Source organism: Pinus tabuliformis, chromosome 6, assembly GCF_031772625.1.
Source record: "Pinus tabuliformis cultivar Carrire ecotype Pingquan chromosome 6, CPIR1, whole genome shotgun sequence".
In the NCBI taxonomy this organism is placed as follows: Eukaryota; Viridiplantae; Streptophyta; class Pinopsida; order Pinales; family Pinaceae; genus Pinus; species Pinus tabuliformis.
The window spans coordinates 1448786975-1448812308 of record NC_142292.1 but is presented as its reverse complement, the minus strand read 5'-3'; the positions used below and the strand labels follow the sequence as shown (position 1 = coordinate 1448812308).

The 25334-nt window shown below is 32.8% G+C and overlaps 1 protein-coding gene across 1 annotated transcript; it reads left to right on the top strand.

The window, feature by feature from the left end:
* Positions 1-11185: 11185 nt before the first annotated feature.
* Positions 11186-12299, top strand: LOC149264070 (transcription factor WER-like). The gene is made up of 3 exons (XM_089394726.1): positions 11186-11388; positions 11476-11605; positions 11714-12299. The coding sequence occupies exons 1-3, from the start codon at positions 11256-11258 to the stop codon at positions 12297-12299; spliced, it is 849 nt and encodes a 282-aa protein (XP_089250852.1). The 5' UTR covers positions 11186-11255.
* Positions 12300-25334: the final 13035 nt, after the last annotated feature.

Genomic DNA, 25334 nt, shown 5'->3' with positions numbered 1-25334 from the left:
AATGGTTAAGTATAGAGTTTTGCAAGTTGCTTTCAGTAATGCAGAGTAAGGTCGTGTAGGATTCAAAACATAGGGAGATGAATGAGAGAAAGGTCTCCGACAATCCACAAAAACATGGTATCTTTTGAGTGAAGCAGGTTTCAAAGAGATTAATGTGGGATGAAAGGTGTAGGAAAATTTGATAAATAGAAAGGCCCACAACTTGGATATGTGAGATATTGTACTAAATGCTGTGATTTTTTCAAGTTTTGAAACATGTGGGAAATAAATGGGTAAAAAGGAATACCCATAACCAACGTAATGATAGAAAATGCAAGGTATTTGAAAACAAAGCATACTAGTTGTAATGCAGGTCTAAGAAATGGAAAATAAACATTAATCAATGAGTTCTTATCAATAGGACTCTAATATCATCTATAAAGGAAAACAAATTCCTTAGAATATTGTTGAATCTTCTCAAGTTGAAGAGCCTTGAAGAAGTCCTCATACCAAAATGAGTCCTTTCTATGGGTTCTGTATAGGCCTTCGAATGGGTTATAGTTGTCATCTTTATCTTTTGGAAAGTAGAAATGTAATGTCCTTGGTGATGTGGCTCAAAAACTACATTGTTAAAGTTTGAACTGTAGATAATTTGGATAATTTGAATGATAGAATTTCTATGTTTTTATTAATTATCAAGAAATATTTATATAAATACATGTGTTGTATGTTTTAAAGAAAAATTGTGATAAAAAATGTGTAATATTGATATTGTTGAGAGTATGACAAGGACGACCTGGTGAGATAAGTACCATAAAAATCAGAGAGTAGTTGGAAAGTTAGCTATGTCCCAAGAAGGGAAATAACAGAAGAGGAAAAAATTCCTCATTCTAGTACATTTGCTCTCTTAGGAAGGAGAGAAAGGCAATGGTGAACTCGAAGGAAATGGCTGGAGAGAAATGCCATTAATATGGAAATACAAAGATAACTAACTAAGATACCATAAAAGAAATGGATGGAGATAGATGCGATAAATTTGGTACTCTTTGATGGTATTTATTGTGGGAGAGAAGGATAATAATTGCCTAAAACAACATTGGGAGATAAAGACTAGTGAAACCCTTAAGCAAAGTAGGATGTTGCTCGGGGTTACTTGGAAATATTATTGATTTAAGAAATATTGTCTCTTTGACTTGAAGGGAAGTAGATAAGGGGAAGCTAAGCGAGCAACTAGATTATGATTGGGTGGTTTGGGGAAGCACTTGGCATATTCCCAGAATATTTAGATAAGTTCCTTATTGTTTGAATGAAAAGGGGAAACTGAGAATAAATTTATATTTATGTGAATGTGTGTGTGTGTAGAATAGTCTGTAATGCATGGTTGTATGTATAGGTGATCGAGTATAAGAAAGGAAAAGGGCACACACTAGGAAAATAGATTGCTCTAATATGATTAATTCATGTAGAATGTTATTGTGAGGTTGGTAAGTTGATTAGTAATGTTATAGAATGAGCTATGCAATATATACAAATAAGTTTGTGTAAAATAAGTTTGTGTAAGACCGTAACTGGGAAATCAATATTATTTCTTTGAGAACAGATGATTATACAAAGAAACAATTACTTTGTAGTATGTACACATGATTAAAGAAAAGAAGTAGGGTTAGTGCCGGACTGTCAGATTAGTAACTACTAACTATATATCTCCCTAGTATTAGAAAAAACTAAAATAGAAACCCTAAAAGAAGAAAACCATAACGAGTCCCATTACCGGTCTCAAAAGGGGTTCTAGATTGAGTATAATAAGATATATTATTTTTGCATGAAAAAGTATGTGTTTTAACTTGTGCATGGATAGTCAACGTAAAGAGTTAAATGGCAGAACATACCTGGAATACGTAAACATTCCCTTCGAAAAATTAATATTCTGGTTTCATGGATACCACATTATCTTAACAAAGGAATCGTTAATTGTAAATGATATATTGAATATGCAAAAATAAACGGGATTGTATTAACTATACAAAACATCAACGACATCATCGGTCGTGTTCATGACAAGAAAAATATTAACTATTTTCGTAAAAGGGAAAAGAATGATAACCCTTACAATATACAACTTGTCGGGATGACAACCATTATCTATTCATTAAAAAAAAGAGATAGTAGAGGTTCCAACAAAACAACTGTAAATCCAACTCGAAGTACCATACTTAAAAAAAGGTGTCGACAGGCAGTGAACTCAAGAATACCATGTTTCTATAGTAATTAAATGGTTTGATTACATAGCTGAAGGTGAAGGTAGGTCATGGCCATAAAAAACTAATTCGATGAACGTGATAATAAAACCCTATAGGGAAAGGGAAAGTTCTTCCTTTTCGGGGTAAATAAATTAGAAAATGGAACTATAGGTATCCTCAAAAACCTAGTTTTCGGCAACTATTGAGGAGAACCTAGAAAACAAAACAGAGCTGCAAAAAAAACAATATTTCAGAACCTGGAAAAATTTGATCCATATTGCATGGTGATGAAAGACAAGAACCATCCAGCTAGACTTTGTACGCGAGTCATCAAAGTTCCTACTGTCATACAGGGGGTTAAACCGGAAATAACATGTTATAAGCATTGACTATAGAGACCGCAGGGATGGAAATGCTTCTTCCGTGAAACCAACCAGAAGAATGAGCAGAACAAAAGTAATTAAATGTATAAGGTAAAGCGTGGGTTACTTGTAGAAAACCTAAGAGGGCGTATAACCTACCGACGTCGCAGGAAATATCCCCAGCAACCATGATCAACGAATGTGTTAAACCCTATAAAAGTATATTTACATTAAATATAACAACCATCTATATGAAGGGTAACCATTGAAATTACCTGGAAAGCAGATGGTCATTCGAATAGTGACTAGACCGACTCTTCTGGCAAGTGTTGATACCATCCAACTCTTACTGCACTGTTAGAAACCCTGAAACAAAAATAGGATTTAAGAAAGGAAACAAAGGAGAAAATGTTACAAGCAATTCACAATATCCTTTGCACAAAAGGAGAAACTGTCTCTCTGAATGGTGCAGTAGAAGGAAATCCCCAGTTAATCTTTGAATGAATAATTACAGGGCTGCAATGGAAGGTTTACCAAAGGCTTGTTGTTTTGTGGAAGACAAAGAGAAACCCTAGACTAGAGATAGCATAGAGTTCCTTCCTCCATCGGACGAGGTGAAAATGAGCAACACTGAGGGCAACCCCAAAGTTGCCTACCCTAGAAACGACCCCCAAGAATCTTAACCATAGGATCTCAATCTTCAAAGATGTATGCTAGGGATTAAATGATCGCAAGGACAAATTAATGTCGGACTTGTGTTACGTTGAGGTCATTATCGAGGTGAACAACTAGGGCTCTCGAATGTTCGATTCCCTGCCACCTGAACCTTATGTAATGAAGAAAACATATAAAAACATAGTGTATGATATGAATCGACAAGAATATATGCATATGTCGGTAGAGAAATTACATATAATCCCACGTGCACTATGCAGTAAAGACTAAGATGGATTATAGGCCTTCCTCAACGAAAACCTATTAATGGAAGGTGAATACACCATAAGCAGAGGTGCTAGGATTTATATTACATGCGGTATCAATCAAATTATAATCCTCGATGTATTATAATCCTCGGTTGGAATAGGTGCTGCCACCTTCTTCAGTATATGCAAAACAAACTTACACCTTCAGTATTATAATCCTTGATTGGAATCTTTAGTATTATAATCCTCGATTGGAATAGGTTTCAGTATTATAATCCTTGATTACACCTTCAGTATTATAATCCTCGATTGGAATAGGTTTCAGTATTATAATTCTTGATTGGAATCTTTAGTATTATAATCCTCGATTGGAATAGGTGCTCTTGATTGGAATCTTTAGTATTATAATCTTCGATTGGAATAGGTGCTCTTTACATCTTCAGTATTATAATCCTCGATTGGAATCTTTAGTATTATAATCCTAGATTGGAATCTTTAGTATTATAGTCCTCGATGCCACCATCTTTAGTATACAATTGGAATCTTAGTATTATAATCCTCGATGCCACCATCTTTAGTATTATAATCCTCGATTGGAACACGTGCACTGCAACCATGTTTAGTATACAAAACAAACTTACAAAATGCTAAGACCCATTTTAAAATATATGTAATATCGAAAATATAATCTCGATGTTCACTGCCACCCTATTTAGTATACAAAACAAACTTACAAAGTTCTAATGCCCAATTTAAAGAAGGAACAATATTTTTCATGGAGAAGTCAAGCTTTGATGATTGTTATGATCTAGATAAGTAAATACATCATTATTTCGATGTGCACTACCACTATATTTAGTATACAAAACAAATTTTGTAAACTTTGTATTTAGTATACAAAACAAATTTACAAAGTGCTAAGGTTCATTTTAAAATATATGTAAGATGGAACAAAATTTTTCATGGATAAGTCAAGCATTGATGATTGTTATGACCAAGATAAGTAAATACATCATTATATGCTATGCTAAGGTGGATTTTTTTAATAAATATAAATTAATGAAAAACAAACTTACAAAGTGCTAAGGCCCATTTTAAAATATATGTAAGATGGAACAAAATTTTTCATGGAGAAGTCAAGCTTTGATGATTGTTATGACTAAGATAAGTAAATACATCATTATATGCTACGCTAAGGTGGATTTTTTTAATAAATATAAATTAATGAATGGAAAGTAATTTTTTATTTAAGTATAAATTATGTTATTTTCAGTGACTTTCTGTGCTCATAGATTTATTATTATAATTTTTTGATAAATTAATGAATGGAAAGTAAATTTTTATTTAAGTATAAATTATGTTCTTTCCAGTGACTTACTGGTGATCATAGTTTTATTAAAACAAATAAATCTCTCGCCAATTGTAAGCATTTTTCTTTCTTTCTGTGGACATTCATAGGGATATGTGGCAATAAAAGAGCTTCAATCACTCCACATGGTCAAAGGGGTATATATGAGACTTATGCACTTATTTAACCTTATCAAATTTAGGCACTCTAAAAAATCTATAGAGATAATGACACAATCCATAACTAGACAGTCTTTGCCCAAGTTGTTGAATATGTGTATCATTAAGATGTTTGAAACATAGTGAATGGTTCTCCTATAATATATTTTTTATCGAAATCATAGAGACATCACATTGTTAACAAATTTATTACCACATCCTTTCCTAAATTATATTCTAAAATTATGAAAAATACAAACAATCTATTGGAGGTATTAGGGGATAGGGGGGTTCAAGATGTATAGTGTAGGTTTGGGGGACGAGGGGAGAACATTTAAAGTTATCGGGCAAATAAAATGGGTATTCAGTAAAAATATTTGATATTAGCTAAAAAGAGAGATTATTTTAGAATACAGATGTATGAGGAGGGTGTTCAACAAAAGGATTTTGAGAGGTTCTTATCAATATCTTGTGATATTCATTTTATTCTTTAATATATTATGAATCAATATTCTTTTATGTAGGTTGAGTAGGTGGAGAACCCATGAGAAAAACAACATCTTTGTGAAGTTGCAATTTATTAGGGGAAGGAAACAAAATACCTAATCCCTGAGCATGGCTTCTTTAGCTCAACCATTATGAACATGTCTTTATACTACCACATGAGAGCATGGATGGTGTATGAGGAATTGGGCATCATTAAAGATTGAAGAATAATGTGGTAATATCTTATTAAATCTTCTACAGATAAAAAAAAAATAAACAAGCACTCAAAGAAGTATTAAGGCATAAATAATGTCAAGGGGGATGCAACAACATGAAGGCCCATCAAACATTCTTGAGTTTGTGCACCTTGAGTTGCACCAAGAAACCATGACAAAAAATATCCTTAGAGAAGCTGTAACATCTATCTTGAGTATGGGTGCCATTATTAGGTTGTGGGCCCTATAAACAAGTTTCAAAACTATGGTTGTAGTCTGGGGAGAGAAATAAGATCATTTTCCTAAATTATTTGTTTCAGGATCAAGTGCCATGAATGCATCATTAAACTACCATTTCCAAAATATCTTAGTTTCAAGTCACCTCCAAGGGTCTTATGGCCATTAACATTAGGTTAATTATGCATTGAGAATGTTTTTAGAGGCATTGATAAGGTCATGGGAGGAGCATAATATGTGCTATACCAAAGATGATGGTTTTTGGCCTCAATTTCCATGAACAATGTCTACAAACAAAAAATCCTCTATGGATGTGGTGTTGCACACAACCTCAAACGAGCACATAAGACACTTGTATGCCATATCTATGATTAAACTACAATGTATGCAATGATTAAACCACACATCATGCATTGAATGAAAACCTATCTTGAGCACCCATTATGAATCATTGCTCAGGTTGTATTTAGAGTTATTTATTATTTTAGTGGGACATGAAAGCCATGAGTAGGTTTTTCGCAGAGGAAATGGCCTTTGAGGTATAAAAACTTTTATAGGAGAAACAAGACAATAAAACCCTAAATGAAGGTCTTATATAGTTTTAACACTAAGGTAAGGCGAGGAAGGTGCTAGGACCTTATGCCCCCGATGCATATTCCTAGGCTTGATCAGCATGTAAAATAACTACAAAACCATAATATAAAGCCTCTTAATTTGTTGTTTAACATCAAGATTTGATATGGTTTCCATTAGGATATTTTGCATACCAATGATGGGTCATAGGATCTTGAACTTCAACGATGAAGGAAAAAGGGTGCCTTAGATATTGTTGAGACTTCATGTGCTCAAGATCCTTGAATGATTCCTCAAAATAAGACATGAGTCGTCTATGTGGGATGTGGGATATGATTTTCATTAATTGGATCTCTTCATTAGTGAAAGGTCTAGGGGCCTAAACCATGGTTATAAAGTAAAATGTGGATTTTCATAGGAAAAATGACTCCTAAGCCTCAAGTGCTCTGAACAATGCCTCCAACCACAACATATGAACTCTCTTTGTGGTCTTTTACCTATAAATGATACTCTACAAAGAGTTAGGTGGTTTCTAATAGAGACAATGGAGCTAATAGGACTATGCCCAAGATAGAAAAATAGGTTGTGATGTTGAAACTTTCATTATGGAACATAGGTCCCAAAATACCCCTCAATGCTACGATGGAAACCTTGCAAGGTTATGAATATATATTATAGTAACATGAACAAATTCATATAGATATAAAAGAAAAAAATATAAAATTGATACTTTTCTTACACATGTTCGATAAGTTGGCTACTTTGGTTTTAGCTTCGAAATGATGAACCTAGTGGTGTATTCTATATAAAGAAAATCACATCCATATTCCCAACTAATTTTCTTGTCTTTGTCATGAACCAAAATTTTAAATGCAATCTACATAATCATTTCTAATAAATATGTACCCATTTGTATATATTTAAACACAAATTTTAAGTATATATATTTTTAAAGTTAAAAAATATATTATTTTCTATTTTTCAATGTCTTTTATTTGCACATAGATCATTATTCTAAATTATATTGGTATTTTATTTCTAACATAGCGTTTCCCTTGCCTAGCTTATTTGGAAAGAAAATTTGCATGATGCACAACTAGAGATGAAGACATACATGCTACAAATTAAAATTGAAAGGTTATGTTAAGACCCTCAATTGTGACCTTAAGACTAGACCTATTTATTCAAGGGTTTCATTGAAACTACTAATTTTAAACTTATATAAATTAACATTAAAATAATATAGAAGAATAGTGGTCCACAAGCACAACAAACACCCATTATGTACATCTACGTAAATTTGTTTCAAGAGACTTCATCATTTTGACACTAAACCAGCATCTTAATGTGAAATTTTGCATCATATTTTATAGAATAACTAACACACCAATGCTACAAGAATATTAATTTTTGTGAGTTATACAAGTTTCCATAGGAAAAAGTTTTATGTTCAAAAAGATTATTCAATTTCCTACATTTTATATTTTTAGACTATGTTCCCATAAGTTGTACAAGTACCTCTAAATATTCCTCCTAGTTAATAGACAAATGCTTTTCTAAATTTTTGTTGCAACTAGTGTGTCATGATAGAGAATCATTAGCTTGCACCACCTTTTATTTTTGATCTAATATGTAGCTTTATTTGTAGTCCCAAAGACACCTCCAAGCCACCTACACAAATCTTCATGAATACAATTACAAAGACAAAGAAGACTTGAACACTATAGTGAATTATTATTCCTAAACTCTTACCCAATAGAAATATCTTGTCACCAAAATCAAAGGAATTACCATAGAAACATCTCAATTTATGCATATTAAATCACCCCCATGTGTCATTTGAAAATGTAAGTGAAAATTAAATAATCCTACCACTAACTATTAAAGTTACCTGATAGATCAAACAACCATACAGAGCATTTCCATATACAATAACACAATTGGTAGGAATACAAAAATATTTCGTATAGCTATGTAGAACTCTAAAAATAAACTACAAATAAAAATAAAAGAGAGATTGGAAAACATAGTGCATGAAAATGCATAGACCCTAATCCAGTACAACATGTGCAACACCTTCAAGGATTTAAACCCAAAAATCGAGATCGCAGTGGAGCCATGCTATATCCTACATGCAATGCTTGAAAACATAATGGAAAGTGTAGTGAACCCATGATTTGAAATCAATGAAACAAAATAGAAGAAGATTTCCGAACACAAGTGACAAAGAACTAAAATAACCAATGTGGAAAAAAATATTGATAACTTGAAAACACATTAAATGTGAACACTTACTAACCCAGCTCCACACAAATTGCAACTTTTAAGCCACAAATCCAAAAACCAATGAAGACATCTCCAAATGCAAAGAGGATCAACACAATAGAGTGCACAATTACATAAAATCTTAAACCTATATAAATAGTAAAACACACTAGAAGCTAGTAATGCAACAACCAAAAATTTAATAGTTCCACACCAAATCCCTCACATTCAACATTTTGAAACATGGATATAAATGTAACAAGCTCACGATCCCAAGGGAAACAAAAAACATAATAAGAGACCTAGAGAACAAATAACTAATGTAGAATGAACATAACCATGATAAGCCTCCCATTTAAAACATCAAATTATATTCAAACTCAACATGCATGGGCAAAGGCTATCCATTAAGGCCAAGACCCTAGATAAAAGAAAGGGGAAAAGTCAAAACTATTAACTCAAACAACCAAGAGCTATACCCTGGTGCACCCATAACACAATGATAAAAAATTCCAAAATATATGAATCTCAATCCTACTACCAATCCGATAGCCTACAAATAACCATTTTCCCTTCATAATTTCTTTGACAAGCTTCGTCTAGCAAGGTGACAAACATGCAACCCATTTCATATATTCTTTATTTTTCAAATTTTAGTTCACAACCTCTATTACCACTGACCTCATTTTACCATCACCAATACTTGCCTTACGATAAAGTAATTAAATATCTTAAATAATAAGAAAAACTATCATAATTAGTTGTCGCAGTAAACAATCACCTAAATAACTAATAACCAATTAAATCTCTTAAATAAGAAGAAAAACAGTCACACTAAACAATCCTCTAAATAAATTTTGAGTCATTTTAAATAAGACAACTTCCTTGGATTATACTCTAAAATCAACAAAGTAGAAGAATCTCAATTTTTCAAAAAACTGAAGCGTGTTTTTTGGCCGAGAAAACAATGGAGATTTCAGCACACAAAAGTTTACGTGCCTCTTACGTGCCTTTCAGAAATATCTGGACATGTGCGCATGCATTTCCAAATATCGGGAAAATTTTAAACGTGGCTGAGTCGTTTGTGGGGAGATTTTCAATAGTGTGTCATTCCACTGAAAGGATCTCCAGTGGCCAGAAATTGACTCGTAAGGTTTTTGATGATCGCAGAGAATGACCGGTGTCCTTATTTCCCACGATGTCAATGAAATGTCAACAAGATGGGTACTTATTCTGCACATGGCAAAGGTGTTTTAGTGATATGAGGTCCATATTAAGCCATTGTTAATTATTGGTTTATTGTCAGTGTTGGTTATTCATTGTTAATTATTGGTTTATTGTCAGTGTTGGTTATTGGTTCACTGTCTTTTTATTCTGTTTGTTGAGTTTTATATTAAGCTATTATTAATTATTGATTTATTGTTTTTTTATTTTGTTTGTTGGATGAAACGTATCTAAGCGATATGAGGTTTAAGGTTATTATCTTGTTTGTTAGATATATAGTAGAGATTTTGGCTTTTTCAGGTTAAAATAGTTATAATTTTTGTGTCACTCTAAGCATATGAGGTCTCAATGCATTATCTTGTTATTAGGTAATTATTAAATATGATAATTATTTATTTATGTAAATAAAAATAATATAATATTCAATAGATATAATAGAAAGATAGTAAACAAATTATCAACTTAACGCAAAATGGATAATATTTATTCTGCTCATCATTTATAAAATCCAATAATTGTGTTAGTTAAAAAACAATCTAACTATATAATTATAACTTGGAAAAGAAAAGATATAATTTTAAACTATCTTATAGTTTTTAGAAATATAAAATATATTTTGAAATATATAAATCAATATAATATCTTAAAAAAATTCAAATTGTTTTTTAATTCAAATTATTTTTTATGATTTAAATTTATAAGGTATAGAGTATGTATTAAAATGGTTTTCTTTGGCTAAAAACTCTTCTTCTTTGGATTTAAAGAAACAAAGTATGTCTTAAAACTGATTTTTCTTGGCTAAGAGCTTTTCTTCTTTGGATTTAAAGAAACAGCTTAATGACTCAAGACCCAATAGCATCTGGCAGGAGTGAAAGGACCATCAACAGATAATTGTCCTCACTCCTGATTTGACATCTAAATTATGATATTTTAAATGGAAAGAGCATCTTTATCTCTATTGCCAATTTCTTAAATATTTCAATCAAATGATCATATTCGAGGAATCAGCAATCGAGATAAACTCAAAGAAGTGGAAGTTGTAAACTAGAATTGATAGGGTCAGACCAACATTAAAGATTTACTGCAGTAAACTTTTTGAGCAGGGTGGAACTCCTACTTGTTTCTATATATACTAATCACTCTTTCGAGGAATCAGTCTCGTGTAACGTGTCAGTATGTTACCTGCCCACTAGATCATTGGCTGTGGAGTTAGTGTGGACGGATTACATAAGAAGGCGATCTAACATGGCTAGATCTCCGTGCTTGTCAAATGAAGGGCTCAAGCGGGGGGCCTGGAACGCCCAGGAGGATATGATTCTGTTGCAATACATTCGAATTCATGGGCATGGTGAATGGGGAAGACTCCCCGAAAAAGCAGGTGAATTTCAGTCAATTCTTTATAAGATTATATTCATGCACATGTAAATATTTCTTTACAGGCAAGATATGAGAAATTGCTGTGCAGGTCTTAAGCGGTGTGGGAAGAGCTGTAGATTACGTTGGATGAATTATCTTCGTCCCAATATTAAACGCGGAAACATTTCCCCCGCTGAGGAGGAGCTCATTATTCGGCTACATCGCCTTCTTGGCAATCGGTGTGCAGAGAATGACTGAACTCCACTATTTCATGCACTAGAATTCATTGATTTCCCATGTGATGGCGTCATATTAATTGGCGTGATTTCCCATGTGAACGCGTGCAGGTGGTCGCTGATTGCTGGACGACTCCCTGGACGAACGGACAACGAAATCAAGAACTACTGGAACTCTCACCTTTGCAAGAAGCTGCTGCCAGTGAACCAATCCCAACCAAAATGGATTAAGCATAATTTCAGCAGAAGCTCAAAAGATCCTTTGCCCCCACAAAATTATGTCTACAGAGCCATCCCTGTACGGATAAAATCAGCAGTGAAGCACTCCGAATTGGTGAGCTCGAACAGCTGCAAGGGTTTTAGCTACAATGAAATTCCTAGTGGAGATCATACCTTGACATTATGTAATGGCAAAGAAATTATGAATTCCCCCCAGTCATCGTGGGACCTACTTCTGAAAAATGACTGGGAGCGCATGGACTTCGGTATGGCAGATGTTAATCTAATCGAAACAGAAACGCTAAACTCTACCTGTTTCACGTCGAATTTAGTGAACCCGCAATTACAACTTTCCGATCAGTTTGCTGAGGATGCAACTACAATAGGTGGGATTTCATGTAATTTGAACGAAATATCATCATCTCAAACCGATTTTTCAACACTTTTTGGATTAGAGGACTTCTATCCGATTTTTTAACCCCTTTTTTATTAGAGAACTGCTACAGCAGAATTGATAAATTGGGCACTGAGCCTAATGATATTGAATCAGTGAGGTCCACTTTACAAATTTCATGGCGTTCTACTTGTGAAGAAAACTTGTTATGATTCCAGAGTTAGTTAAATAAAAGTGTATTCCAAGGTTTGTTTCAATAGCATGACACTTTTTTTTTAATTTTAATCTACTCTTGCTTCAATAACATGACACTCTCTTGCTTCAATAACATGACACTTTTCTTTAATTTTACTGTTAAAGAATCTTGTAGTTTTGTACACTTAACTATTAATAAATTTTTAGGGTTTATAGTTTGTTATTCTCTGGGTAAACAAGGTTGTAAATAGGAGAATTTGAATTCTAGATTTTTTATTTTACGTTTATTTTACATTACTTTGATCACTAATTGAGCTGTCTCATGGGACAAAATAATTAGTAACAATATATATTAACTTACATCTATCTTAACTTGAAATTTACCAAAACAAAACATTTGATCTTTCTTGCACTTAGATTCAGAGTTAAGATAACTACATGTTCTTTTTAATAGAGTTAAGATGGCTATATGTTTTTTATAATTTATTATAATAGTATGTATATTTTAATTTTTATTATAAATAAAATTTTAATTTATAAAGATATTTTTAGTTATAATTATGAATACGATTCGCATATAATAAAAAAAATTATATTTGAATTTTGATTAAGTTTAATGGGTTAATTAACATAGTAGTGTATACATCCACCTAAACTTAAAATTTAGATGGAATGATTATATCACATTCCTTTCCAATCTCTATTAATTTAACTTGACTAAAACATAAACTATATCCAGTGTATTTCCAATCCAATAGAGAGATCTTCTAATTTGTCGTATACATAAATTATATCCAGTGTATTTCCAATCCAATAGAGAGATCTTCTAATTTGTCTTTTATTTAATGCTTCAAAGAAAAAAATTACAGTAAATTTCTTTCTTGATAAATGAGAGACTGTTGTAATCCACCTCTCTTAAAAATGACCTAACCAATTAAGTGGATATTTATAATCATCTAACCAACTTTTTTTGGGAATTTATATAACCATATATGTGGGTTTAGTACAATTTGGGCCACAATAGAAATATTTCTAACTTTATATTGAAATTTGAAAAGCATCACCCAAACATAATTTTTTTGAACACATTTATTTTCTTTTAAATATAATAGTTATATACAAACAACCAAAAAACTAGAATAATATCAAAAACTTAGCTTACTAAGATAACTATAATGATAAAAAAAGAAAAACTTTTAAAAAATGCACTTCACATTCATATTAAGTTCATTTTTCATGCAATAATCTGTTAGTAAATAAAAAAGTTAGCAAATATTAAAATCTCTATCTTAACTTCGGATCTATCAAGCGCCAAAAGGGATCAAATCTCTTGAGATGCAAGCCTCTTTTGAGTACAAAACTTTAGAAAAGGTTTGCACTTTGAGAGATTCGACTCCTCTCGAGGCTTGATAGATCCGAGTTAAGATGGATCTAAGATGGTTTCAATTGTGTTCATCCAAAGCAAATCTAATGAACATATGATTAATTTTATCAATAATATGTAAATTCATCTAATATTAATATAATAATTTTTAATATGATAAATATACTTGAGATTAATCTGGTCATTTTAATTTTAAATTTTCTTAGTTACCTTAGTTTGTTGAGATGATAAATATTGTTAATAACTTTTATTATGAAATAAAAAAATTGAATGTAAAGTGACAATGCAATAGCGTTGAATGATAGAAAATGTGAATAATAAAAATATAGTCAATTACAAATTGTCTTCATTATGGCAAATGTCAAACTATTTTCTTCTACTATTCCTATTATCAAACTATTTTCTTCTACTATTCTTATTGTCATCCTTGTTACTCTTGTTATTTTTTCATATAATATGAAAATGAGTAAACCATTTAAATCATTATCTCAAATTATTGTAGTAGAAATCATAACTTCAATTACTATAACACAAATGTTAATGTACATTGTCAATATTTTTTTGTGACATTGAAATCAATGCACAATGTTCATCTCAATGTACATTGTCAATAATTTTTTGTGACACTAAAATGAATGCATAATGTTAATCCAATCACTTTAAAATTAATGTACCATCATACATCTAATTACATCAAATTATAAATCAACATCTACACTTAAATCAATGCATCTAATGCAAGAAATCATGTAAGATTAGAAAACAGCATTTACACAAAAATCAATGCATCTAGTGCAAGAAATCATGTAAGATTAGAAAACAACATTTACACAAAAATCAATGCATCTAATGCAAACAATCAAGTAGGATTAGAAATCAAAATTTACACTCAAAGCAATCCATCTAGTGCAAGTAAGAAAATAGAATTATAAACCAACATCTATACTGAAATCAATGCATCTAGTGCAAGCAATGAAATAGGATTAGAAACCACCATCTACACTGAAATCAATGCATTTAGTGCAAGCAACGAAATAGGATTAAAAATTATCTACACTGGAATCAATGCATCTACTGCAAGCAATCAAATAGCATTAGAAATTAACATCTACACTAAAATCAATGCATCTAGTGCAAGAAATGAAATAGGATTAGAAATCACCATCTACAATGAAATCAATGCATCTATTGCAAGAAACATTATTCCCTCTCTCCCCCATACATTTATATCTATATCTCCCTCTAGATATTCTTCTTTGTCTCTCTACCTCACCCCCCAAACACACACTCTATCTCACTCCATATCTATCAATCTCTCTGTCCCTCTCTCCATCTCTCTCTTTTTCCCTCTCTTCACTTTCTATCTATATCTCTATCTCCCTTTGTCTCTCTATATCAACCCCAAAACATACACTCTCTTTCTCCAACCTATCTACCTATCCCTCCCTCATCCTCTTCCCCCCTCTCTCTCCCCCTATTCTTTCCCTCTCCCCTGGTTCTATCTCTCTTCCCTCCTATTGTCCTCTCTCCCTCTCTCTCCATCTTCCTTATCACTACCTCTCTCTCTCTCTCTCCACCTTTCTCTCTCTATTTTTTTCTTCTTACCTCCCTCTCTCTCCCCTACAACACCATCTCTCTTTCCCTCCATCTCTCCACTCTCTCACATCCTCTCTCTCTTCCTTCCTCTCTATCCCTCTCTCTCTCTCTCTCTCTCTCTTCACCCTCTAACTCTATTACTATATCCCTTCGTCTGTCCTCTTTCCTTCTATCCCCCATTCTCTCCATCTCTCCTTGTTTGTCTCTTTATCTCACCACCAAACATACACACTCTCTCTCCATCTCTCCCTTACCACTCCCTCTCTCTCTCTTCCTTCCTCTCTCTCTCTCTCTCTCTCTCTCTCTCTAACTCTGTTACTATATCCCTCCATCTGTCCTCTTTTCTTCTCTCCCCCATTCTCTCCATCTCTCCTTTGTCTCTTTATCTCACCCCCAAACATACAAACTGTCTCTCCATCTCTCCCTTGTCACTCCCCTTATCTCTCCACTTCTCATCCTTTATGCATTTCTTCTTCCCTCCCTCTTTTCCCCTCCAACTCTATCACATACCCATAAACAAATTTTTTTTTGTATTGAACTATATGACAATCATTGATTTACTCATCCATTAATTAGTTATGAATTTATATATTTAATTATATAACCTTAAACAATGTATATTTTAGTCTTGCAACATAATCAAAGTGCGTTTACCATTGTCACATCAACTACTTATTTAAGGATCTTACAGTACAGAGCGTAGATATGAAATTTACGGTTGTAAAATTAAGGTTCAGTAGTGACATATATGTCACCTCACACTAACTTGTTTGCCTTAAAATAAATTCATATATCGTATGATTTAATTCATCTCGTACTCTTATTAATTCGACAACTGTTTAAAGCTTAATAACTTGTAATTAATTTGGGCGGTTGACTACCCTAGTTCTGCATACTACTTCCTTTGGAGTCTTCGTCGTAGGTCGCCAGCTAGTACTTCATGCATGGATATGGGTGCAACATCGATGGTGTTCCTGCGATCTCTCAATCGGACGGTGGAGAGGGATACTTACTGTGCTAAGCTTTGTCCAACGGTGGAAACGTGTCTCATTATTTCATTTGCCATTCAGGGGTTTGGGTCTCTGGTTCATCTGTGGAGAAATCCTGTCGGTAATGGATTTTTGCTTATGTTTTCTTCCTCCTTAATATGCCTACGACTGGTTGTATGGAGATTGAAACCTCTCTCTTCTTCCATAGACTTCCTTCGACAGGATCTTTACAGCTGGATGCAGTTTTGTTGTGTATATTGTCTGGACAGGTAATAATTCTAGTTTTCTATGTATCAGTATTATTATCTCTCATCCCTTTACTTTTATTAAGTTCTTCATCGAATCTAATCTCCACCTTGGTGATTGCATGTCAGGTTATCCATACCCAAATACGGGAATGTTTGGAGTCTCTATTCCTTCTGCCGATGTGCTCTATCCTGAAGAAAGAACTCACTGAATATGCATGAGGAATTTCAGTTCTTAATGAAAGAGAAAATTTGTGACTTATTTCCTTTGGTAGCAGAATATGTTAAATTCAGAGTGGTGCAAAGTAGCTAAATATGTTAAATTCAGAGTGGTGCCAAGACTATGTAAATTATTTTGGGATTCTTGAGGCTCAGAGCCATAATTGTAATAATTTATCTTAGACTTTGTGAGATAGATGTATGCGGAGAAACCCTCACTTGTGGTTCTACGTGGTGCTTGTTTGTTCTTTGGACCTGATCTAGAAATTCTTTGTTTTGAAAACATGTTTATTGTTGTGGTTTTGGCTTAGCCCTTTTGCATTCAAATCTCAACTTTATGGTTTTTGCAACACTGTAAATGTTAATATCTTCTGCATAATAAATATGGAATTTATCTAAGTTATTTTTTGACAGTGTTCTATCATTCTTTTCCTTGTTTTAGAAGGGTTCTTTGTCGGAATTTAAAGTTTGTCTAAATTTAGTTTCGGGTTGTTCATGCTTAGAGCTAAGGGCGGTACTGAATCCCTCCATCCTATTTTCTTTCTCCAATGTTGGTTATCCTCTTCTTTTGATAACGAGGTGGAATCCTTGTCCTCTAATACTTATGAGGTTATGCTTTTAATTACAGCTAGGATAACAGTATTATCCTTCTGTTTTCACTAAACGTCTTCTATTCTTTGTGCTGACTCTGTGGTCTGTGGTATTATCTGTTTGGGCAGACAACTTGGTTGTAGATTGCATTCAATCTTTTACTCTTTTGATAAATTTTGGATTTTCATAAATAAGATTATCTACCCTGTTTAAGTATGTCTTACTTTATTTACTATTTCTATGAATAGAGGTAACTGTGTTTCCCTCATCCTCAGGTTTATCATCTTTGTTTCGCTTACCACCTCTAAGGGTTTAGAAGACATTACTTGCATTTAAGGTTCATCATTTCTACTCTATTTTTCTACCACTATAAAATCAATATGTTGTTATCTACAGGTTATTTTTTATTTTATGAATTGACAGTAACTACAATTTCCTTAATTACAGGTTTTCTTTCCTTATAAATTAGCAGTAGGTAATCTCATTACCTACAAGTTTACTATCTTTAACAAGAAAAAAATTCATTAACAACAGCTTCATTGTCCATGCAAGTTAACAACAAATAACTTCCTTATCATAGATAGTCTACCTAAATATAATCCTTATGCTATTTTTAGAGAATAAATCCTATGACGAAATAGTTAGGAATTCTAAATTATACTTATCTATTCCGCTTATAACCCAGTTGAACTGGACTTTAATTCTCTATTTATTTTGCTTCCCAACCTTGAGACCTGCACTTGTTTTTGCTTAAGTCTCCCCCTGAGCTACCCCTCACAGGGTCTTCTCCTCAAGAACTTATGTCTTGAATAGTAGTAGCTATCTGGTCTTAACCAAACTTAGCTACTGTTGCATTGTCTGTCATTACAGCACAGTCAAGTAATTCATGTTGTTTTTCCTTCCTAGATCTCAAATTCCTTTAACCCTCTTGGTCCTTTTCTTGGAATAAATTTCTAAAGGAAGAAGCTAGGGTTGGGTAACCGCCCAGCTTAATTATTCGAGAATTAAAACTATCATCCTTTAGACAATTCCTTTTCATTTAACTTTAATTAAACAATTACTACCATCATCCTAGCATTCCATTTTTCATGCATTTTAATCAAGATTAACTATATATATATATATATATATATAATTTAACCAGTATTCAGATTGTTTCAAATGCAGTAAATAAATATTTACATTTACGAGAGGCATCACATCTCCCCCACACTAATATTGAACATCTTCCTGATGTTCCTCTATTGGAAATAACTTCGAAAAAATCTCCCTCATAGTCCATTCATCTTCTCAGGTAGCCACTTTTGGCAAAAAATGCTGCCACTAGACATTAACTTGGGTGATTACTCATCTCCGCAGCATTACTTCTCTTAGATTAGGTATACCCATTGGTTCGACCAGGGAATTACCTTCTAGTTCTACCTGTATGCCAGAATAAAACTTTAATTAATTTCATAAAATGTAAACATGAATCATTTATATGATTTTTCTTTTTTTTACACATATACTTATTTAAGATAGACCTAGGAGAGTTCAACTCCTTTGACTCACCTGTATATCTTGCCAATTTATTATGTGTTTGGGGTCATATATATATTTCTTTAATATAGAAACATGAAAGACATTGTGCACCCGAATATGACTGGGTAAGGCGAGTTGATAAGCCACTGGCCCAATTCGAGCCAAAATTTGAAAAGGACCGCAGAATTGAGGTACCAATTTGGTGCATCCATTCCATTGCAGTGTGCTTTTCTTGGCCCGTACTTAAACATAAACATGATCTCCTACCTGGAATTCCCAAAAACTTCTTTTCCGATCAGCAAAATTCTTTTGTCGGCCTTGAGTGGTCTTTAAATTAGTTCATACTTCTTTGACCATTTCTTATATTCCTGCTAGTGTATCAGGCCCAACATTAACTTATCTTCTGGGCCACCCCAATTCGATGGAGTCCTACATTTATGCCCGTTCAACACTTCAAAGGGGTTCATTTGTAAGGAGGTGTGATAGTTTTTGGTATATGCAAACTTTACTAGATGCAAATACTCCTTCCACTTAGATGGATGTTGCATTACATAAGCTTGATGCATATCCTCCACTACTTGGTTTACTCTTTCAGTATGTCCATCCATCTGAGGATTGTAGGCAGTACTAAAATGTAATTGAGTTCCCAGTCCTTTAGGTAAGGCTTTCCATAAGGCTGATATAAATTTTACATCACAATCCGAGATTATAACTTTTTGTATGTCCTGCAGTTTGAAAATGGTTTGCATAAATATGTTAGCGATCTACATTGTCTTATAAGTAGATTGTACAAGTATGAAGTCAGAAAATTTACTCACCTTATCAACTATTACCATTATTGAATCATTCTGCTTTTTTGACTTGGGTAACCCTGTTATAAAATCGATAGAAATAACTTCCCATTTCCATTCTGGAATAGGTAATGGATGTAGCAACCCCGCTAGGTGACGGTGTTATGTTTTTACTTGTTGGCATTCCAAACAACGTGTTAGATATTCAGCCACCTCTTTCTTCATGACATGCCATAAATACTTTTTTCTCAGTGCGGTAATCAATTTCTGATAATCAGGATGACCAGCATAAGGGAATTTATGATATTCATCCAAAATTAAACTCTTAATAATCTCTTGGTCAGTTACATACATCCTCCCTCTATAGATCAATATGTCATCTGAATTTACTTCATATCCAGCTGTTGTTCTTTGTTGTTCAGAATTTTAGCTTGTTGCCATAAAATTTGATAATCTCGATCCTGCGTTGTTGCCTCCTCCATTTGTTCTTTCACTGTGTTTTATACTTCACTGAATGACACTTCATACAAATAGTTGACTTTCCTATTTAGAGCATCAGTGACAGGGTTCTCTTTTCCTTTTAAATGCTTTATTTCAAAGTTGAACCCGCTTAAAAACTCAACCCAACGAGCTTGCCTAGCAATCAAGGTGAATTGTTTAATTAACTCGTATAAGTCACTATTATTTATTAAACATATTTACAATCAATTTAATAAAAAATATGTTTTCTTCCTTCCATTTATTTTTCTTTCTTCTTAATTTATGCCATCTATACTCTTTTATGAAATATTTTTTGTTTATAATTACTAAGTTATTTTTTTAAATATATATATTGTTAATGATTCAATTTACAATTGAATTTCCATTTGCCTTTATATTTTTTATTTATTATTTCACTTTATAAATTATATATTGCTTTTTATCTTTTTTAATTAACACTTTATATTTTAATTTACATTATATATGTTTCATAATTATATCAATATTTTTAATTAACAAATTTCATTTTTTTTCAATCAATATTTCTTTCTTAAATCAATATCTTTAATTAATAAATTTAATTAATAATAATATCAATATCAATATTTGTAATTTATCAATATGAATTTCCTTTCTTTTTAAAGTTTGATAATACTACATTTTCATCTTATCCAATATATACATAGATCAAGACAAGAAATCTTTAAAATGTGACTTAACAAAACACCTAATAACCAGGTATCTAAAATCTTGTAAACAATTTATCAATATCAATTTAATATCTTTTAATTTATTAATATCAATATCAATTATCTAGCTAATAGTGTTCAATGGTTCACAATAAACTTTTTAATATATTTAATATCTTTTAATTTATTAATATCAATATCATTTATCTAGCTAATATATGCATTATGTCCATTTTAATTTTATGTTTAGAGGTAGATGAGTGGATCCCAAAAGTTATATTCTACGTCTCTCAGGTATCTTTAAGAAATATCTCGACAAGCTTACGTGCCTTTTCGAAATATCGGAATATTTTTAAACGTGGCACTTCAAGTTTGAAAGACACGCGGAATCGTCTGTGAAGCGACCTCCAATAGTGGGCCACTTCACTGAAAGGATCTCGTGTGGCGAGAAATCGACTGCTAACGATTTCGATCGTCCACCGCACAGAACGATCGTCGTGCTTATTCCCCACGTTTCATTAACATATAAACAAGCTGAGTAGTTATTGACTGGATGCCAATGCTCTTTTAGTGATATGAGGTTGATATATATTAGGTTAGGTTAATAATTGTTTTATTTTTTATTTTATTTTATTTTTATTATTTTTGGTTTTCCTTTGTTAGGATGCCAATGACATCTCAGCGATATGAGGTTCTGGTTTTTCTCTATCATGATGCTAATGACATTTTAGTGATATGAGGTTTAGAGGTATTATTTTGTTGGTAGAATGTACAATATATTTTGGCTTTTTTGTGAGGTCATTATCAGTCATATAAGTTTAAGTATTATTGTTTTTTTGAGGCCACTATCAGCCATATTAGGACCACCAGTATAAGTATTTATTTTGCTGTTAGGTAGTTATTAAATATTATATAATAAGTAAATCATTAAATTATCGTTTATTTTATTAGGTGGATAAAAATAATATAATATTTAATAAACAAGAAAAAATAAATTGTAAATCAATTCTTATTTGATTACATAAAGTTTAATATTTATTCCCTAGATGCATATTCCCCAAATGCTAATATTTATTCCCTAGATGCATATTCCCAAATGCTAATATTTATTCCCTAGATGCATATTCCCCAAATGCTAAAACTGTTTCAGTGATATGAGGTAGAGGTGGATATTAGGCTAGGTTAATTATTAGTTTTTTTTTTATTTGTTGGATGTCCAATAGAGGTTTTGTGTTTTCTCTGTCATGATGCTAATAACATTTCAGCCATATCAGGTCCAAGGGTATTATTTATTTATTTTACTCACCATACATATTTTTGGTTTTTTTTATTGGTGTTGTAGTATCATTCATAAAAGATCCACATGTATTATTTTGATATTAAGTAAATATTAAATATTATATAATAATAAAATCATTGGATCAATGTTTATCTTATTAAGTAGCTGAAAATAACAGAACATTCAGTAAATAAGATAGAAGAATTATGATAAAAATAAATCAATTCTTATTTTATTACATAAAATTTAATATTTATTCTCAATGTAATTTAGAAAATTTAATAATTTTTTTAATGAAAAAAATCTAACCATATATTTTTAGTAAAATATAATTTTAAGTAATATTTAGATTTTCTAAATCTAAAATGTTGACTGACTTATAAATTAAATAATTTTGGAGTTTTCTTATAATATCAAATTTATTTATATCTAAAAAAAATATAAAAAATTTTCAGTAAAAAAGCATAATATATATTGTAAACATATGATAAAAATACATTGAGCTTGTTCCAGCCGAAGCAAATGTCATACATAAAAAGCATAGTAGAAACATATGCTGAATGAGAGGGGTAACATTTCACAAAACCCCCTGAAAAAAATAGAGCATAAATGGGGTCCTTCTGAAGAGAAAAGGACTTATAAGTCGTCGTGTGAGCAAGGCAAGAAGGTGACAACCCACAGTGGTGCACTGGAGAAAAAAAACCATGTTGAGAATAAAATCACCATATACGAAGGAGGAAATCCCACCTCGCAGAGGACATTGAATTTCCCCAATGGCTAGGATAGAAAAAATCATCAACAAGAAAAAAAAACCAGCGCACAGTAAAATTGATATGAAAAACTAAGCACCAGGGGGGAAGAAATCCTCAATATTGTAAATGCAGTTTCCCCACTAAACGTCCATATGCCATTTGCAAAGATCTTAGAGTAAGCCTTTTTTTGATAAGTTGTTTGCTTGCATATTTTGGGACATGTCTATGTGCTGAATAGAGTATCCATTTTGAAGTTGCCAAAAGGTCTTTTAATTTATCCTTTCAACATTGAAAAAAAAAAGTTAGGCTATCCGGATGTGAACCTCTCCTCAAAAAGAAATGTATCATACTCTCCATGCCATACCCCTGAGCTCACTGGATTGTGGATTCCCGAATATTTTAAGATATTCTAGGATGTGGATCCTTGAATAACTGACTTCGCCCAAATGTGTGGGAATCTCAAGGATGACTTTTCCATATAGCCAATTGACATTCGATTTCAATTTCAAGTATCATAGAAAATTCTACTCTCATGTGAGGATGTATTGATATATTTGTTACATGTCAAAAGTCCAAGTTGTAAATCAGAGTGTATGGGGTCACAAGCATATTTTTCAGTCACTAAAGGTTTACTACTATAAAAGTTTTGAACAGGGACAAGGTTCTCATTGTTTCTATATATACTCATCAGTCTTCAGAGGGATCAGTACCTTGCAATGTGTGTGTCTGTTATTTTCCCAGTAGATCATCAATTGTGGAGTTAGTGTGGATGGATTACATAAGAAGGGGATCTAACATGGGTACATCTCCATGCTTGTTAGATAAAGGGGCCTGCAGCGCCCAAGGAGGATATGATTCTATTGCAATACATTCGACTTCATGGGGAAGACTCCCCGAAAAAGCAGGTGAATCTCAAGCAATTTGTTATACCACTATATTAATGACAATGTAGATATGTATTTTTAGGCGAAATATGAGAAATTCCTTTGCAAGCCTTAAGCGGTGTGGAAAGAGTTGTAGATTATGTTGGCTGAATTATCTCGTCCCAATATTAAACGTGGAAATAATTCCCCTGCTAAGGTCCATTGCCTTCATGGCAATTGGTATGTGGAGAATGACTCAATTATGTTCTTTCATTCACTAGAATTCATTGATTTCTGATATAGTGGTGCCATATTCAGCAATTAATATGTGTGCAAGTGGTCGCTGATTGCTGGGCGACTGCCTGGGCGAATGGACAATGAAATCAAGAACTACTGGAACTCCTACCTCTGCAAAAAGTTGAGGAAATCCCAGTAGGAATCGAGTAAGCATAATCTCAACAAAAGATCAAAAGATCCTTCGCCCCCACAAAATTATGTTTACAGAGCCATCCCTGTAAGGATAAAATTGGAATTGAAGGACGCAGAATTGTTGAGGTCGAAAAAATGCAAGGATTTTAGTTGTAGAACTTATCAATTCCTCCCTGTCATCGTGCGATAGACTTCTGAACAATGACTGGGAGCACATGAGCTTTGGTATCAGAGATGTTAATCTGGTGGTCGAAACAAAAGCTATAAATTCTCCCTGCTTTATGTTGAATTTAGTGGACCAACAATTACAACTTGGATGGTGACATCGGTGATGGGTAGCGTGTGGTATTTGGATAGTGGAGCTTCATTCCATATGACAGACAACAAAGAATTTTTTAGTGACTTGGAGGAGAAGGACCTCCATATGCACATCGAAATGGGAGATGATGGACGGTATAATGTGACTAGCATCGATACTATTACTTTTCAGAGGGAGTTTGGTTCTCCTCTCACATTAAAATATGTCATGTATGTTCCAAGTTTGAAGAAGAATTTGGTTTCAATTTCTATGTCGAAGGATTGTGGCTACGATGTGATATTTAGAAAAGGAAAGGATTTCCTTCATCATATAGCCTCAGGACAAGTGAAGCGGATCGGGGTTCAAGTGAAGAACCTCTACAAATTGAATGTAGAAGAACGTGCTTCTTTGAGCACAAAAGCAGAGAAGGTGCATAGTAGAGACATTAGTGAGTTGTGGCATAGAATATTGGGTCACTTGCACCATGAAGCATTGAAGATCATGCAACATATTTATACAAGACTTCCAAAGGGTACACTAGAGCAGAGAGATACATGCAAAGGGTGTACATTGGGGAAGTACATCAAGGCACCTTTCATGATAAGGACAGTCGAGTGAAAGCGATCCTTGAAATATCTCACTCAGATGTGTGTGGACCATTCTCGACGACCAAGCACAGATATTATGTAATATTTGTAGATGATTTCTCACGTAAGTGTTGGATTTCTTCATGCAAAAGAAAGATTAGACATTCTCTAAATTTTGTGAATTTAAAGCACTTGTTGAGAAAGACATTGG

Coding starts and splice junctions, on each gene's coding strand:
- LOC149264070 (XM_089394726.1), top strand. CDS start 11,256: ATGGCTAGATCTCCGTGCTTGTCAAATGAAGGGCTCAAGCGGGGGGCC. Junction 11,389..11,475: donor AAGACTCCCCGAAAAAGCAG/GTGAATTTCAGT, acceptor ATTGCTGTGCAG/GTCTTAAGCGGTGTGGGAAG. Junction 11,606..11,713: donor CATCGCCTTCTTGGCAATCG/GTGTGCAGAGAA, acceptor GAACGCGTGCAG/GTGGTCGCTGATTGCTGGAC.